This window comes from Drosophila busckii, chromosome 3L (assembly GCF_011750605.1).
Source record: "Drosophila busckii strain San Diego stock center, stock number 13000-0081.31 chromosome 3L, ASM1175060v1, whole genome shotgun sequence".
Classification (NCBI taxonomy): Eukaryota; Metazoa; Arthropoda; class Insecta; order Diptera; family Drosophilidae; genus Drosophila; species Drosophila busckii.
The window spans coordinates 6,532,647-6,549,340 of NC_046606.1; the positions used below are offsets into that span (position 1 = coordinate 6,532,647).

The window sequence follows — 16,694 nt, forward strand, 5'->3', positions numbered from 1 at the left end:
TTTTTTTAAAACTCCCAAACTATCAATATTATTAAAATAATTTTTTTGACACGATACGATACTTTATCTATATATCATTTTATGGCATATACGATAGTTTATCTATAAGATTTTGAATACTTAAATTTCAATAATAATTTCAATCAAATTTCAATAAACAAAAGTCTGATTTATTATTATGCATTAATTGGAAAATATTTGGTATAGCATATGCGATAGTTTATTGCAAAAAATATTGTGTACGATGAAAATACAATACACGCTAATGTTTCTTTATACGCAATAGATAAGCAAATTCAAAGAGACAATTGTCTGTTTATTTAGTTTAAACTTTTTCTATATTATCATCACTATTCTAACTTTAATTTAGAGAAACTAAGCAAACCTAATGCGCATGCTCAGGCATTGCCATGACAGTATTTATGCTTTTGAGTCTAGCCCCAAAATAAACAACAACAACAACAACTACAGTAAATAATAATCATAACAATAACAACGAAATAAACAAGACAAGCCAAATTTGTTTGTTTATAGCGCCTACAGAATGGATTCAACTTCACGTGCTGTAATGGATACAGCTCCAGATGATGATGGGCCAAGTCATGGTGGTCCACTCAAGCGGCGTCCGTACATTAAAAAGTTTGTGCAGCCCGATTCAGATGATGATGTGGAGGATTTGCAAAAGCTGTACAATGTGCAAGAGTCCTGGCGCACGTTGATAATGCTGCCCACATGCCAAAAGGTTATGATAAGGTAAGTTGTGCAGTTCAATGCAAGTCCTGGCGCTTGCTAAGCTTAAGACTTTTACAGTGAGACTGCGCAGAAGGCTATGAAAGTGCAGGTGGGCTATAATGTTACCCAGGAGTTTCCTTGGAAGCAGGTGCAGTTCAAGCTGCTGCGTGATCATTTGTTTGAGGAGCTTGAAAATGGCGCTGACCTAAACAAGCAATTTAAAGGCTTCAATCCGGAAGAGTATGTGCTTATAGGCTATTGTCCCATACTTACCGAAGCGGAGGATGATCCACCAGAGGGCGATCCCTATATATTCTTCATAAGCGGCAAGGATGCCAAGCTGGCCATGGGCATTATTCAGAATATGGAAGCCTTTGAACGCTGGCGCATGCAGCGACGTCTGCGCAAGAAGCCACGCCGCTGGGTCAGCATGGGCAGCGAGCATGAGATGAGCATTATGGTGGAACGTTTTCGCGAAGAGCCTGTGGATGTGGAAATCCAAAGCGTCTATCCCATACAAGAGCCGAAGCATACAGCATTTCACTATCGTATGGCCAAAGATGTGCGCGATGGTGTCATCGAGCTGCTGCCCAGTGAGGCAATCAAATGGGATAATGTAGCCAGACGTAGAATTACAGTGGCCGTGCAATCCTCACCAGCGTTGATTGATAGAGAGCAGCAGACGAATCCTACGTTTCCAACAAATGCATGGTCGCAGTATTTGTACGAAATAGATGCAGATGGTGAATTAGATTGAAGCGAAATGTTATGTCATCTTATGCCTTTTTCTTTCATAATAGATCTGGAGTTGGATGAATCAGATGTCGAAGAAGTTGAACCAGGACGTGCTAGCAGACCTGTCACCCCAGTGCCAGCGGAAGAGGAATTGGTAAAACCACCACCCGAAATGTCCGAACAAATTCAATTTCTGCTGGAAACCCTCGAGTTTAATCAGATTGACAGCTATCGGTAGGTTAAAGCTTTAGCTTTAACGACTTTAACTAACTCTTTCTACCCTAGCAACGATTATCAGCTCATTGCCAGTCGCAATGTTGTGCGCTATACCAATCCGTATCTGCAGGAATTCATCTGCTTTGCCAACATTTCAAAGAGCGATAAACGTTTTGTCGCCAGCACCGATTGGTATCCCACAATTTCGGGACTCGTCGCTGTTTCCTATGCTTTTACCACACCTGTCACCGTTGATCTCGCCACACATCATAACAACTTTGTGCAGCGTGCTGTGCTGGAGCCTAATCCGGTGCTGCTTTGGAGCTTTGCAGACAATCTGAACTATAAGCTGGAGTTTGAAGCGCCCTTTGAGGTCACTTGTCTTTCGTTTTGTCCCTACAATGCGGATATTTTAATAGGCGGCTGTCAGAATGGCCTACTGACCATTTGGGATATGCAGGGACGCTGTGAGCATCTGGATGAGGAGGAGTACTTGACGCCGGCGCAGGCCAATTATCGCGCACTTATTGGCGAGTTTCTCAATTGGACGCTGGAGCTGGATGAGGAGAGCATTGTAGCTCCGGCTACCTTATCGCCGCTGGAGCTTTCACCCAAAGGCGCCATCACTGGCATCTACTGGCTAAGCCAGCACTTTTATCTAAATCACTTTGGCAAGGTCTATAACGATCCCGATAAGCGTGTGCAGCACAATTTCTTTGTTACTTGCGCATTTGATGGCACTGTAAGCTTTTGGAATCTGGACGGTGATGGCTCTAGAAAGGAAAAGGAGCAAGCGCAGCGCAATCGCAATTTGCCCAAGGAACTGACACAGAACGAATCGGCGATGAAAGGCAAAACTATAAAGCCCACCTATAGCATTATGTATAACGAACCTTTAACTGGCATTATAGCAGATACTTCAGTATTCTCCATTGTAACACCGCCTATTAAAAAGATAAACGAATCGCCAGCTAATTATCCCACAAAGCTACAAGCTAAAGATCCGCCAGATCTGCGTCAATCCATGATACTTTCTACATACTATGGACATATAAGTCGTGTGGAATGGCAGGGCGTCTATAGCGAGGCTGGCGCCGTGGAACAGGTGAATTGCTCGCAACAGTTTGCTATGGTGCATGATGGTCCGGTGGTGGCCATAAGCAAGAATCCTTTCTATCCGGAGCTGTTTGCTTCTATAGGACGCACTGTGTTTGCTTTGTGGAAGGAGGACTATCATGATTCACCTATTATATGGCGCAAACGTCCAGCTGATCTAACTGCTGTGGCCTGGAGTGAATCGCGCCCAGCTGTGCTTTATCTTACGAGAATGGATGGCATGCTGGAAGCTTGGGATATACTAGGTGAGTCGCCAAATAAATTAGGCAGCAGTCTTAAGTTTAATTCTGTTTCTAATTCAGCACGCGATGACGACGCTGTGTTGACTGAAGTTCTGGGTGGTGGCATTATCACCGCTGTAACCGAACATCGTCCATCTTTGCCTCACAAAATTCTGGGCATAGGTGATTACAATAGCAGCATACGCATGGTCAAGCTGCCGCAAAGTTTTGATGTTCCACTACACAATGAGCTGGGTGTAAGTTTAGCTTAAAATGCTTCGCTTATTTTATGTAATTCCTTTGTTTTTTAGAAACTAATGGACTATGTGCTGCGTCAAATTACACGGAAGATGAATATACGCGCTTGGGAAGACAAGTATTATGAGCTGAATAAGGATATTATAGAAGCAAAGCGTCAGGCGGAGGAAGAAACACGCAAGGAAATGGAACGCATAGAGCGTGAAGCACAAAATCCACGCAAGCGTGAAAGCCAAACGGATGAAGCTGCCGAGTGAGTCTTTGAGCGATTTTGAAATCACCTTTTGCATTTTCTGCCGCTTTGCAGCGAAAAACCCAAAGCTGGCGCGCCCTATTGTGAACGCATGGCCAAGAAGTGGGATGATCTGAATCTACATCGCATGATGACTATACTTATGTCACGCAAGCAAATGGATCCGGAGAAGCTGGCACGTGAGACGGCGCTGGAGAAGGAGCGTCATGCCTATGAGAATGCCAAGAAGGACTCGCATGCGCGACTGCTGCAAACGATTGAGGAGGATGTGGCCAGCATACGCTCACGCATTTTGCCAGCTGAGGTGCAGGATATGCAGCGCAGCGAAATGATTGCCGAGCGCATCAAACGGGAGATGGAAAATGCTGAGAGCTACGAAAGCGTTTGCGAGGAAGCTTTTGATAAGCTGCGCAACTTTCCCGATTTCAAGACTATCGACTACATAGAGCTGCTGGAGCGTGGACAGCAGCGTCGTCAGCTGCTCGATCAATCGCTGGGCGGCAATACGGAACGCAAGCTTTGGTATGAACTGCGCGACACTGATGGAACGCTAGCCGAATGCGATTTCGGCTGTGATCTGCTCTATACGAATCGCTCACTGCGCATACCCAGCCAAGAGCAAGTGCCAGAGAAGTCGCAATCGATAGAAGAAATATTGCAAGAGCAGCCGTTGCGTGACTCGGCGGAGAGTGTAGAAGTTGTCTAAATTTTGTTTTTTATTTCGCTTAGCGGCAGCAGCTTTGAAATACATTTCGTTTAATGACTGCAACTAACTTTACCTACTTGGCTAAGCAGGTCACAAAATTGGCAACGCTTGCGGCTTAGCATAAATAATCAATAGTTATATATTTGTATGTGTGTGTGTGTGTGTGTGTGTCTGTTTAATTGCTTGGCTGCAGTCATGCTTAGTCACGTCTTTGCATAAAATCGTAAATAATTTTAACTGGTGCTAAACAGTTTTAAAGCCCACAAATCTCAGCTAGCCTTACTAACGTTTGTTTGTTGTTGGCCCAAGCAGATACAAATCAAAGGCCAATTGTTATGTAAATGCTGCAACTATAGTTAAGAGAGAGAGAGAGAGGGAGAGATGCACACGCAACGTTGCATGAATATGAATAAATGCAAAAAGAAATGCGAGCGATTGTTGCACTTAAGGACAACAACAGGTGGTCGGTCGTACGAATGATGCAACCAAAACCGCCAACAGCAGCAGCAGCCACAAAAAAAATATGCAGGCTACATTGCTTCCGAAATATATATCATTAAGTGAAGCGCAAAATATAAATGATGGACTGATGCTGTCCGTTTGCAAACTTCAATAAACTCAAAGTGTGTGCAGCAGCAGCAGCAGCTCAAGGGAGCAGCCGTGGGAAAGCCTCTGCAGTTGCGCCATGTATCTGCCACAGTTCATTAAACCAGCGACACGCCTCGCAGAGTTGCACAGAGTTTTGTTGCGGGCACAGAGATGACTTCATTTGTGAGCGGCGGCGGCGGCGTCGCTTAGAAATGTCATAAACTTGAACTCTGCGCGTTGCTCTCAATGCGGAAACTCAAAGCGCGTCGCTTCAGGTTCAATGTTCGCTTAATTGCGAGCCGCGCAGCATTTTGTGTGGTAAGTGCTCAAATTAATCTACACTATTGTTTATGTTTAGATAAGCTTAAATTAAATAGATTGTTAATCAAACAAAAGCACAGCAACCTTCATCAATTTGAAGGATATTTGCACTCGAGTAACAAGAAATATTAACCCATAAATACCATAACAAAAATATAGATTCTAGTTAGAATCTGAAGTAGCTAAATTTTAAATCAAATCAGTCAATCAGTCATTAAGATCTTGTTTTAAATAATTTACCAAATCACAATAACAAACATATTTGACTTTCTGCAAGTTTTCAAATATTTATTTTAATAACTTATTCATTTATTTTTATTATTTTGTAACCGCTAGTTTCTATCTTCTTTCTTCTATTTGAACTGATTTGCATAATTCGTAGTCAAATTTGAAGATCAAAAACCTTTTTTGAATTTGATCTAATTTAAGGGGTTTGTCCTAATAAATTTTAAAGCTTCTCTTGGCCTTTTCTGCTAAAAACAATTAAAATAATTAAAATTATTACGCGCATTGCAGACTGATGCTCTCTAGACGTTTCAACAATTGCTTGCAGTTCTCGGCCTCATCCTTATCACGCTCCACGCTGCTGTGCATGTTGACCAGCTCGGCAACAAGATCTATAATGCCACCCAGTAGATTATTAAACTGCTCTGCATATTCCTGCGTCATGGACTTTTTCTGCAGCTTGCAGAAATTCAAGCAAAGCTGACCCAAAGTAAAAATGGCGCGCACAAAGGTCACGGGCTCCGAGAGCAAACAAAGACGCAGCGTTTTGTCCAGGGTGAGTTGAAAATGCGTTAAGACTTCATCGATATGCTGAGCTTGTTTCACTTTCTGTTGCAGTTGCTGCCAGCGTGGCAAGAGATTGTCCAGCATGTGTGACTCAATTTGTTGCAGACAGCTGGACATGATGTCGGCCAAGGCAGTGGGCTGCTGTCTGAAATAAGCCTGCAGCTGGAGCAGCACATAGCGCAAGAAGAAGAGCACACGATGCAGTATCTGCAATTGCTGCAGCGGCAGCTCATGCAAGAGCAGACTAATGGGCCATTTGGGCACGTAGCCCAGAGCGAAGGACTCAAAGCCATAGAGCTGCAGTTGCGCCTGCGGTGAATCAGGCTGGGACTCACCTTCCGCTTCGCTGTTGGCCTCCAGCAGTTGTTGCAGCTGCATGGATACATCAAACGACTTGAGCTCGGACTGCAACAAGTGCTTGTGTGGATCTACAATATGCTGCATTGCCTCCAGCACTTGCAGATGCAGCAGCTCAATGCGCATGTTGTCGCTTTGCTCCCACAGCTGTGGAGCAAGCAGCTCAAACAGTTCAGTGGCAAATGGTTTATACTGCAAAAACAAATACGACTCAATGTTGCGCAAATGTTGTGGCAAGTCATGCTGCTTGACCAGCACGTCCAGCAGCTTCTTTGCCGGCAACTCATAGCTGCGTTGTATTATTGCCACATGCGCCTGCGTCGCCGGCTCGTAGCTTAGAGACTCTTGCAGCAGCTGCAGCTGCACGTTGCACTGGCGCAGCACATTGAGATATTTGCCTGCTAGAAAGATTTGCTCCGCCTGCGGCTGCAAGAAGCTGGGCAAACGCTCCGCTTGCCAGCTGTAGCGCTGCGCCCAGTAGGCGTGGCAGCATTGCTTGGGCGACAGCAGCGTGCTGCTCATATCACCGGGCTGCGCATCCTCGACAAAGAACTCCTTGCGCATATCATAGAGCACGCCCTTCTGCGTCCAAAGCTGCACCATTTTCATATAATAACGCGCCACATCTGTGAGCAGCGCCTGGCACTTGCTCTGCTGCAGCTGCTCGTGCACCAGCGTCAGCAGCTCCGCAGTGCTCAGCTCCAAGTGACGCACATTGCGCACCAGTGCCGCGTATTGTTGCAGCGTCTGCAGCCAGGGACGCAACTGTGCCACCAGCTGTTGCAGGTTGAGCTTATGCTGCAGCAGCTGGTTCTCCAGCGTGGACAGCAGCTCGAAATACTCATGCAGCGATTTGTGCAGCGCATTGCCCAAGGCGCGCAGACTGGACTGGCACATTATGGAGTCGTCTATGAAGCTCTGCACGCTTATGTAGTAACCCACCAGTGGCAACAGCTCGCTGGCCAGCGCACGAAAGGCCGCCGTAAAGCTGGGATCAATGCTAAACGTAATCTGCTGCAATTGCTGCTCCGCGTCCAGCTGCTCCACATCCACTTCGGGACGTATATGCGCCGACGGCACGCCGGAGAAGGCGTAAATCAAATCCCGCACCAGCAGCTGCTCCTGGCGCCGCAGCGAGAGTTTGTTCACCTGCTCTCGGGGCATAAAGAAGCCACCAACGCTCTCGAATGTCCAAGTGCTTGTCTTGCTCTTCACCTGCTTGGGCAGCAGCGCTTCAGCGGATTCACTGCGCTGCGTGCTCTGCTCTGCATTGGACTCGGACTGCTCTTCCTTCAGTGACTGCTGCTCCAGCTTCTCCCCAATGATGCGCATGCGCGACTCCAGCTGCGCCTTGCTCATGCGAAATGATTGCGGAAATTCATCATCCATTGTGCGTAAGTATTGCTTTTATTATAAACTTTACTTTTTGTACAAAATATAAGCTCTATTATTTTGAGACTGTTGTGTTACAGTTTGTTGAAAAAAGAATGACTTAAAAATCCTAAAACTTATAGACATTGGAGTAGCTCACTCATTATATCAATTCAATTCAAAATACGCGCCGTGCCAGGCTCGCTACTGAATGAAACGGCATTGAATTTCATTTAAAGTCGTGCTTAGCAGCGATATCTTTGCCCACTGTGCTTTTCGTTTAAACAAATCAGCTGTGTGACTGATGCGCAGCAACGTGCTGAGAATTTTCTATAATATTCCCAAGACCTACAAAAAAATCATATACTGTGCACTTTCTTTACATGTGTTTGCTTGTATATAAATATATACAGTTACATGCCCATACATACAATGTATGCGCACTATCCTAAATAAAGCCGCTCACTAATACATATTCAACTATGAGAGCGCTTTATTTATGAGCTTTTGGGGCTTTGTCGCGTGAGTGCGAGTGCGAGTTGTCAATGCACTTGTTATAACTCCCACAGTGGCTTAGCCTCAAAGGGGTCAGCCTAGCTTAGGCCCCTCTGCATACAATAGCGACGCCGCTGTCTGCCTTATTTTCTCATTGCTTGTTCTCATTCTATACAATGCAGCGTCAGCGTGGACAGCAACATTAGCATAAATAAATAAATAACCGTAATAGCAACAGCAGCAGTAACGATAAAAGCAACAAGAATAGAAAATGCATTGGCAACGTGAGCTAGTAAATAACAACAACGACAAGCAAAGCGATAAAGCTTTTGCTGTCGCTGCCGCGACGGCCGCTGCTACTGCGCTTGCTGCCCACACATTACAAGCTTTCGTTTTCGTTCTTGCACTTCAGTTGTCGCGCTCCCCTCTCCGCTGTTAGACCAAAAGCAGTTCCGCACGCATGTGCAGCTCATAAGCAAATTGTGTTATTTATAACTAAATAACTAACTTATGCTCAACTAAAAGCAAGTCTTACTGCCAATAGCAATTAAAGCAAGTGCAAGTGTAAAATTAACTCTCAAGTGCCAGTCAAAGCAGCAATTTTTGTAGTTTTCGTTTTCGTTCTTGCACTTCGCGCTCCCCTCTTTGCTGCTCGAACTGTCAAACGTGTGCCGATCAAAAGCAAAAGTGTGTTATTTATGACTAAGTAACTAAAGTTTCTAATAATATGCTCAACTAAAAGAAAACAGCAGTACCAGCAACAATTAAAAACAAGTGCAAGTGTAAAATTAACTCAAATGCTAGTCAAGCCAGCAATTTTTACAGCTACAGTTAAAAATTGAGCGCAAACTTTGACTCAGTTTTTTGTTTCGCGGCCTTAGCCGTAGCGCAGAGCAGCGCTGCCGGCTTTGAAGTTGTTCGTGTGTGTGTTAGTATGTGCGCTGACTGCGAAAAAAGTGCCGTTTAAGGTTTCGGGCTTTTTTGTCTTGCCTATTGCATTATTTATACAAACAGGCACATGCATGCACGCACGTTACACATAATTTTGTTTTTTGTGTGTGTTTGTCTTATAAACAAAAAACGACGGCAATATAAACAACAACTAATCGCATTGGTGACAATTTGCGCCTACTGCAAGCAGCAGCAGCAACAACAACAACAACGACGACAATAGCTGAGTGCTCTCAGTCGCGCTCTCGCTGTGTTGGGCTTGGGCGTCGCTGTCGGCGTTAACGTCAACGTCACACTAGCCGCGTCGCATTCTCAGTTAAACAACAAACGCAATTGAAGTAACAACATACGGTAACGCGGTCTTAGCTTAAAACAGACAAATTAGCAACGCTACGAAAATTAAAGAACATAACAAAGTGTGCAAAGTGATTAAACGTGCTCTCGCGCTCTCTCGCTCTCTTTGCAAGTTATGCTATTGCACTTGTTGTTGTTGCTGTGCGTGGGAGAGTCGTGTGCTTAATGTTGCGTTTGCCGACGCGTCAGGAGTGTGCAGAGCTGCTGCAGCGCATTCTGCTCTCGATCTTGCATTGCCTAAGCATTTGCAGCATGTCGTTAACACGCAGTCGCCAAACCACGCTCAAATGGATTAAAAAGCGTTTCACACTCACGCGTCGACGTCAGCAGCGGCAGCAGCAGCAAGAACAACAACCACAACAGCGGGTGAGTGTCCTGACTATTAAATTAGGTCAATTCCCAATGTCTGCATTTAATTGTGATTGTGTCTGCGCGTTTAATTTCTAGCGAATTCAATTAAAGGCCACAACACACAACGCTTGGCAAAATTCAATTAATTTTTAGTAATTTTCGTATGCCTGCAATTTGCAGCTAATTTTGTTTTTCTACTGAAGCAAACAAAGGGTTAGAAACTTTTCTCTTTTTTAGCATTAGCGTGACTAGCAACAATTTCTCTTGCGTCAAAAAGTTGCTCAAACCAACGCACCCTAATAACTGTAACCCCCCACACACACTCTCTCTCTCTCTCTCTCTCTCTCTCTCTCTTTTTGCTGTCTGCCGCTTCCGTTCTTTTGCTAAATACTAAATAGTTTAGTAGGTGTGTCTAGCCTATGGCCTATGGGGGTGACTCCTGTTGCTGTGCTCAGTTTGAGCGATTATCGCTGTCAGCTTGATAAACCGTTAGCTGACTGCGCTGCCTGCGCTGCTTATCAATTTAAACAAATGCCAAAATTGTGAAACTAACTCAACTTAAACTCGAGCTGCCGCATTGTTAGAAATCAAATTTATGCCACTTTATGAAAGTTTCTTTTTTTAGCTGCTGTTTGTTTGTTGTTATTTTTGGCAATTATTTGTAGTTGGCATTTGTGCGATTTCGAAATTGTTTAAAGGGGCGTGTTGCAGGCATAACACGTATATAGCAACGAACGCCTCTCGCATATCAAAGAGATAACTATCTGAAAGGGCTAGGTGCGCATTGGGGGCTAACATAAATATCAGAGTTGAATTAAATTAAATTTTCTTATAAAGCTGCGGAAAAGCCTTGCGTTCTTTTTAGTTTAATCAGCAATGATTGCATCACTTTATATATAAAATTAACTGCAATTAAAAACAACTATTGTTGTCATAATTGAATCATCGATTTAATTTATGCCAACAATGCTAAGCAGACTAGGAAGAGACTAGTAAATTATTAGACAGCCGTCTATAGTCTGCTTGTTATCCCTAAAATGAAATCTTGGCCATGTTTGTTTATCCTGCAACTGCAAATGTTTATTTCCCATACACTTAGCGCCCAAGTGACGATTGAAGTAAACACAAATCGCATGTTGCCATCATCAAAATCACATTAAATATGAGCGAAAAAACAAGCCAAGGAATATTGTAAACAAAAAGCGCCGCTGTCAAGAGTCGAGACCTAAACACAATACTAAACTCTATAAGTTGTCAAGTTCAAGGCGTATCACTAGCTCTGGCTCTCTCTCTTTCTTTCTCTTTTTCGCGCGGCTTATATGGCAAACAATGTTGGGAAGCGCCGTCATAGCCAAAAGGGAAGAATAGGCAACAGGGACGTTAAAACTAACAATAACACTCAGCCGTATTAAACAGAGACCAGCACGCAAAACAGACAAAACAATAAAACAATATGCCTCACACCAAACCCCCCGCACCCAACTCTTGTATACACTTTGAATGCATGACGTATAGTCCCCCCGCCCCGCCTCTTACGTATTGGGTGTGTTTTGTCTGCTGTGCATTTCATCCATCACTATGCTACAAATTCATTTAGAATGAGTATAACTAACAAATGTTATTCATTAGATGAGCAATATTTGTAATTAAAAGTGTGCATGGCATTAAAATAATTGAAGCTTTAGAACAATTTTAAAATTCATAAGCAGTGAGTAAAGTAATATTTAAATATTTTACTGCGCATAAATTATTGCGCTGCTTTAAATATAATAACAAAGTGAGTAAAATATAAAAAAATATTCAATTATATTTTAAATGCAATATTTAGAGGGAATTTAGGTATTTTAAATACATTTTATTTTACATTTTTTTTCTCAGCTTAGAGTAAATAATTTATCTGCCACATATGTATGGTAATTAATATTTGCTGCTTTTAAATGCAACATTACTAATTAAAAGTAAGAAAAGAAAAGTAATTGAAATCTTAGATCAATTTTGAGAGTTATGTGCAGAATTCAGTATAGAATTAAATTTTCTCTGAGTTCTATTTAAATATATTTTTCTGCTATTTATTTTGTAATTAATCTTCAATTCATTTTTGCTGCTTTTTAAATGTAATATTTGTAATTAAAAGTGCCAAAAGAATTAAATGAATTGAATTTGTAGATCAATTAGAAAATGAATATGAAGTGAGTGTTGAAATATTTAAATATATTTTATTTCGCTACTTAGAATAACATTTGTTGCCATAAATATATTTGGCAATTAATCTTAAATGCAAAATTTGTAATTAAAAGTGAGAAAAGAATTCAAATTTAGATCCATTTTGAAAGCTAGTTACATAATTCAGCATAAAATTTAGTGAATAAGTTCAGAGTTCTTTTTAAATATAATTTGTTTTAATTCTCAATTAATTTGTTGCTGCTTGGCAGTGTAATTTTTATAGCTTGAGCTGATGGCATTCAATCAAGCGCTTGAAATAAAAAGCAACAACAAAAGAGATTCATTGGTTCAGCAATATTTACATTGAAAAGCATTCGCACGCATGGAAAATCATTCAAGCCTGCAATGGGCATGAAATATATTTTGCACGTGTGTGTGTGTGTGTTGTGTGTATGTCTATGTGTGTGCGTGTGTGTGTGGGTGTAGGTGTGTATGTTAGTTCGTTCGAGCTGTGTGCGGCATTTCCATTTGGCGTCCAGCTCATTTCAATTTAGTTGCGCGCCGCAAACGCTTTGAACTTGTTTTCTTACTCTCCGGGACGGACGGACAAACAGACAAGACAGTCGACTAGTATACGGGGCGAGCTTCTATATAATATTTGCGGGTTCGGTTTTCCTATTGATCTCGCGTCGTCGTCGTCGTCGTCGTCGTCTCGCGTTTTTACAACGTTTGTATTTCTTTTTTAATATTTTTTTGGCGCGTTTTTCATTTTGGTTATTTGGCCCCTCGCACATTGCACGTAGCTGGACCTGAACCTTTCTGCTCGCTGCTGCTGCTGCTGCTGTCGCTTACCTTAGGCTATGAGCAGCAGCAACAACAACAAAAGCTGCAGCAAGAGTTAAAGTTAAAGTAAAAAAAATAATAAAAGAAACAAACGAAACCAACTATATATTGATAAATTGCCAGCCGACGATTTCCGTCGTGACCCGCGCGTTATGCAAAATGCTCGAAAATGTAAATAAATATTAAAATAATACAAAAATCACTAAAGCTAAAGCCCAAGCTACGTTTCTCACAATCCTTGCCACACGCCCCTCTCTCAGCCCCTCAATGTGCATTGTGTGTGCTTTTGTTGGTTTTTTCGGGTTGAAAAATGAAGTGAATCTGTCTTTTGTAAAGTGAATCGGCAATGGCGATAATAATAAGCAATAATAATAATAATAATGTAAGCCGACAAATTTATATACGTAGCAGCGCTTTTCTTTATTTATGAAAACAATAAACGCAACACAAACTACGCATTAAGTGAGTGAACCCCGCTCCTCGACGCTCTTAACTGCATTTGCTCTTAGCCTTAATCTGAGTGAGCTGAGCTGAGCGTTTTTTTTTGGGGTTGGCCTGTTTTGAACGGTTTCCTGGCAAACTTGGCACGCATATAATTTGCATGTGCATATCTTTGTGGATCTTTATGAGTGTCGCTCCCCCCGTCCCTCTCCCTCTCCTATGTTCGCAATGTCTTATGTAATCTGGAAACTATTCATGAAGCAATATGCACGCCTGCGCCTCTCACCACACAATGCTACGCAAACAGCATTGAGACCGACATTGATCTGGCATTCGTATGCGGCCATTGAAGCAACAGCGGTAAGATTTTTATACAATACTTTAGGTTTTCGGTTTGGGTTTGGGTTTGGGTTTGGGGGTGCGGAAATGTTCAACTGGGTTTGGGCTCTGTCGCTGTCTCTGCTTGGGGGTCAGGCTCTGGCTCTGGAAACTGTAGCAGCCTTTAGCTTTTATTGATTTAAATTGAGCAATTTGTTAAGGCGCGGCATATTGACTGAATTTTGTTTGCAGCCTTTTTTTTTGCCTACGAGCCTTTTAAGCAAATGTGTATTAATGTTGAGAAATTAGTCAAGTGCCTGGGCTATTGAACAATTGAGAGATCTTAATATGCAAAAAGGTAGCTAATCAATTTAGCATTTTTGGGTTAAGTGAAAGCTGCGTGGGAGTTAAGCTGCCATTTAAATTAGCTTAAGGGACAATTCGTGACAATTCTTTGACAATTGTTGTACTTTCTAACAACAATTAAGCTTAAGAATACAAAAAAAATAAATAGGCAACATAAAATTATAATCAAAAAGTATATAAATAATATAGAAAATATTTTTAAAAATATTTTGTTATATTTATAATGCATAAATATTTTTTAAAACTTTTATTTTCATTGATTGTTGTTGGTTTTGTTTGATTGCCAATGCCATTTTCCTATTTATTAAAACCCAATTAGTAGCTAATTTAAAAATAATTTATTACAATTTTTTCAATTTTAATTTGCATATTATGCATATTTATATTCTCTAATATATTTAAAATTCGCACATCATTAAAAACCAATTGGCTGCTAATTTCCTGTTGTGGCAAAGGAAATGCTATAAAAATTTTTGGTGAAATGAAAACGAAAGCAGCTCTCAGGCCAATCTAAGAAAAAGGCGCATTTAAAAACTTGTCGTTAATTTTTTGTGTTGTCTGCTTTGATATGATATGGAAGACCATTAGCGGTCGGGACCACCGACCAAGTTAGCGGCGCAACAGTTTCGAGTTAGTCTCGAGAGCGCTTTGCCCCACTGATAATAACAATCTGGAAAACTAAGAGATGCAATAAGTCAGTCGCTAAGTGTTAAAATGTCGATATTAATTGTGGACTCGCTGCCACCGGTTGTGGCAAGCAGCCAGCCAGCCAGCTGCCTCTTCTCACTGTCTCACTCTCTTGGCTGCACGGTTGCATTTAAATAAATTGCGATTATAGCCACAAAATGTGGCAGGCAGGCAGCCAGTGAACCGTGCAACGGCCGCCAATGCGCTAATAATATTTATCAGTGCCTCATTTGTTGCACGGACGGACCACAGCCTAATGTTTTCGAGGGGGAGTGCAGTCAAACGGTTGGCCAATAAACCCAAAAAAAAAAAGACAAGACAGACAGACAAGCAAATAAAAATTGTGGCTCGCTTGCAGTGGCAGCTAATTGCAATGTTGCATGTTGTTGTTGTTGTTGTTGTTGTTGCAACTAGGTGGAGGCACATTAATGTTGTTGTCGTTGTGCATCCGCTCGTCAGTCTGTTTTTGGTTTTCCACAATTGTTTGGCTTGGCTTCGCTTGGCTTTGGCCATCATCTCTCATCCCCCCATGCATATTTATTTATCGCAACTGATTTTTGCATTTTAACCAGAAATCATGCACAAAAAGCCCGCCACATGCAACTGCAACAACAACAACGCCGATGTTGAACGGCTTTCAAATCGAACTCTCTGTGAAGACGTGGAGACATGAAAACTGTTTAAGTTTAATATTTTTTGCCTTGTGCGCACGCACAACGTGGGAAATCTCATGAAAAATGCACAACGCACCAACAACAACAACAACAACAACAATTTTGCATGCTCTATTGCAATATGAAAAGCAAAAATATAAGCTCGAAATACATAAAAGAAATGCGAATTATATTGTTCGAGCGTCAGGTAGGAAAACTTATACTTGCAACAGGGCTTAAAGAAAAAAAAAAAAAGTGCCACTGATAAGCAACACGAAACGAGGAAATGACAGCGCACTGCCCTCAAAAGATTATTCACAAATAATATTAATGTTGGACGCTTGTAACTCTTGAGGTTTGAAGTTTCTTTAATGTGCAAGGCGGTAAACTTTAGAGCGGGCATTTATTATAAAAAAAAAGTAATTAAAAATTATGTGCACAAGCTTCAGTGTGGGTAGAGCTTCAAAATTAAAGCCGCTAAAAATTAATAAGCAAACGAAAAATAAGGAAAATCTGTTTTTATCAGCAGCAGACATAGATTTTATTAAAGGAAATCATTTATTTATTTATTTTATTACATATATTCAGCATGAGTTTATAATTTTGGCATGTCTTTCAATATGCGCAGCTGTTTACTTTATCATATATAGAGCTTCAAAAATATTTTAAAATTAAAGCGCTGTAATTTAATAGCAATGCGAAAAATAAGAAAAATATTTTTTTATTTATTTATTAAATTTATTAATTTTTATAGGTCTAGCAATATTTTCTATTTCTTTAATTTATCATATATAGAGCTTCAAAAATATTTGAAAATTAAAGTCGATGTAATTTAAAAGCAAAGCGAAAAATAAGCAATATACTTTTTATTTTGTCATAAATTTTTATAGACTTATTTTTAATATTTATCAATGTTGTTATAGGTAATAAATTTATCATTAGTTGATGTGTTATAAGAAATATTTTAATAATTGCAAAATGAATTTAGTTTAATCAATATAAATATTATAAGTAGTTGCTCAATTACTCTGCAGTAATTTTTAAGTGAAGAAGAACTCTACATATCTACATCATTATATTTTATAAACTTCCTTTAATCTTCATCAATTTTATTAAAGCAAATAATTGAGCAATTAAAAATTTTATTTTAGTTTGATACATTAGCAGAAATTTCTCCATTACTTTGTAGCAATTTATACTTTGAGTATAAGAAGAATGCCTCTCTACTATATGCAGCGTATTTGTTCCCAGCTCTTTTACTATATTATATATATATGGTATTTTGTTAAATTCATCACACACACAATTTTGTACACTTTGTTATGCATAGTCCCAACTCAAACTACGGTTTACACTTAACTCCACTTGTCACTTTGAATATAACGCGCATTTATTATCTGCTTGGC

General features: G+C 40.9%; 3 protein-coding genes across 3 annotated transcripts in view; 2 read left to right on the plus strand and 1 right to left on the minus strand.

Moving 5' to 3' along the window:
• Positions 1–409: 409 nt before the first annotated feature.
• On the plus strand, positions 410–4,294 carry LOC108601163 (WD repeat-containing protein 63). Its single transcript, XM_017989095.1, has 8 exons — positions 410–470; positions 535–753; positions 811–1,475; positions 1,533–1,701; positions 1,753–3,044; positions 3,102–3,277; positions 3,332–3,531; positions 3,586–4,294. Exons 2-8 carry the CDS (start codon positions 545–547, stop codon positions 4,235–4,237), a joined length of 3,363 nt encoding a protein of 1,120 aa, XP_017844584.1. The 5' UTR covers positions 410–470; positions 535–544; the 3' UTR covers positions 4,238–4,294.
• Positions 4,295–5,447: 1,153 nt separating this feature from the next.
• On the minus strand, positions 5,448–7,761 carry LOC108598566 (gamma-tubulin complex component 2 homolog). Its single transcript, XM_017985250.1, has one exon. It carries the CDS (start codon positions 7,682–7,684, stop codon positions 5,648–5,650), a length of 2,037 nt encoding a protein of 678 aa, XP_017840739.1. The 5' UTR covers positions 7,685–7,761; the 3' UTR covers positions 5,448–5,647.
• A 1,991-nt stretch (positions 7,762–9,752) lies between these two features.
• LOC108600304 (puratrophin-1) overlaps positions 9,753–16,694 on the plus strand; it is a 50,742-nt gene continuing 43,800 nt past the window's right edge. The window contains 1 exon segment of the mRNA XM_017987791.2: positions 9,753–9,832. The gene's annotated coding sequence lies outside the window, so the exon portion shown is untranslated.

Bases quoted from the DNA above. Each gene is read 5' to 3' on its own strand.
- LOC108598566 (XM_017985250.1), bottom strand. From the start codon at position 7,684: ATGGATGATGAATTTCCGCAATCATTTCGCATGAGCAAGGCGCAGCTG.
- LOC108601163 (XM_017989095.1), top strand. From the start codon at position 545: ATGGATTCAACTTCACGTGCTGTAATGGATACAGCTCCAGATGATGAT. The intron at 754-810 runs GTAAGTTGTGCA...AGACTTTTACAG, and splicing joins TGCCAAAAGGTTATGATAAG to TGAGACTGCGCAGAAGGCTA. The intron at 3,278-3,331 runs GTAAGTTTAGCT...TTTGTTTTTTAG, and splicing joins CACTACACAATGAGCTGGGT to AAACTAATGGACTATGTGCT.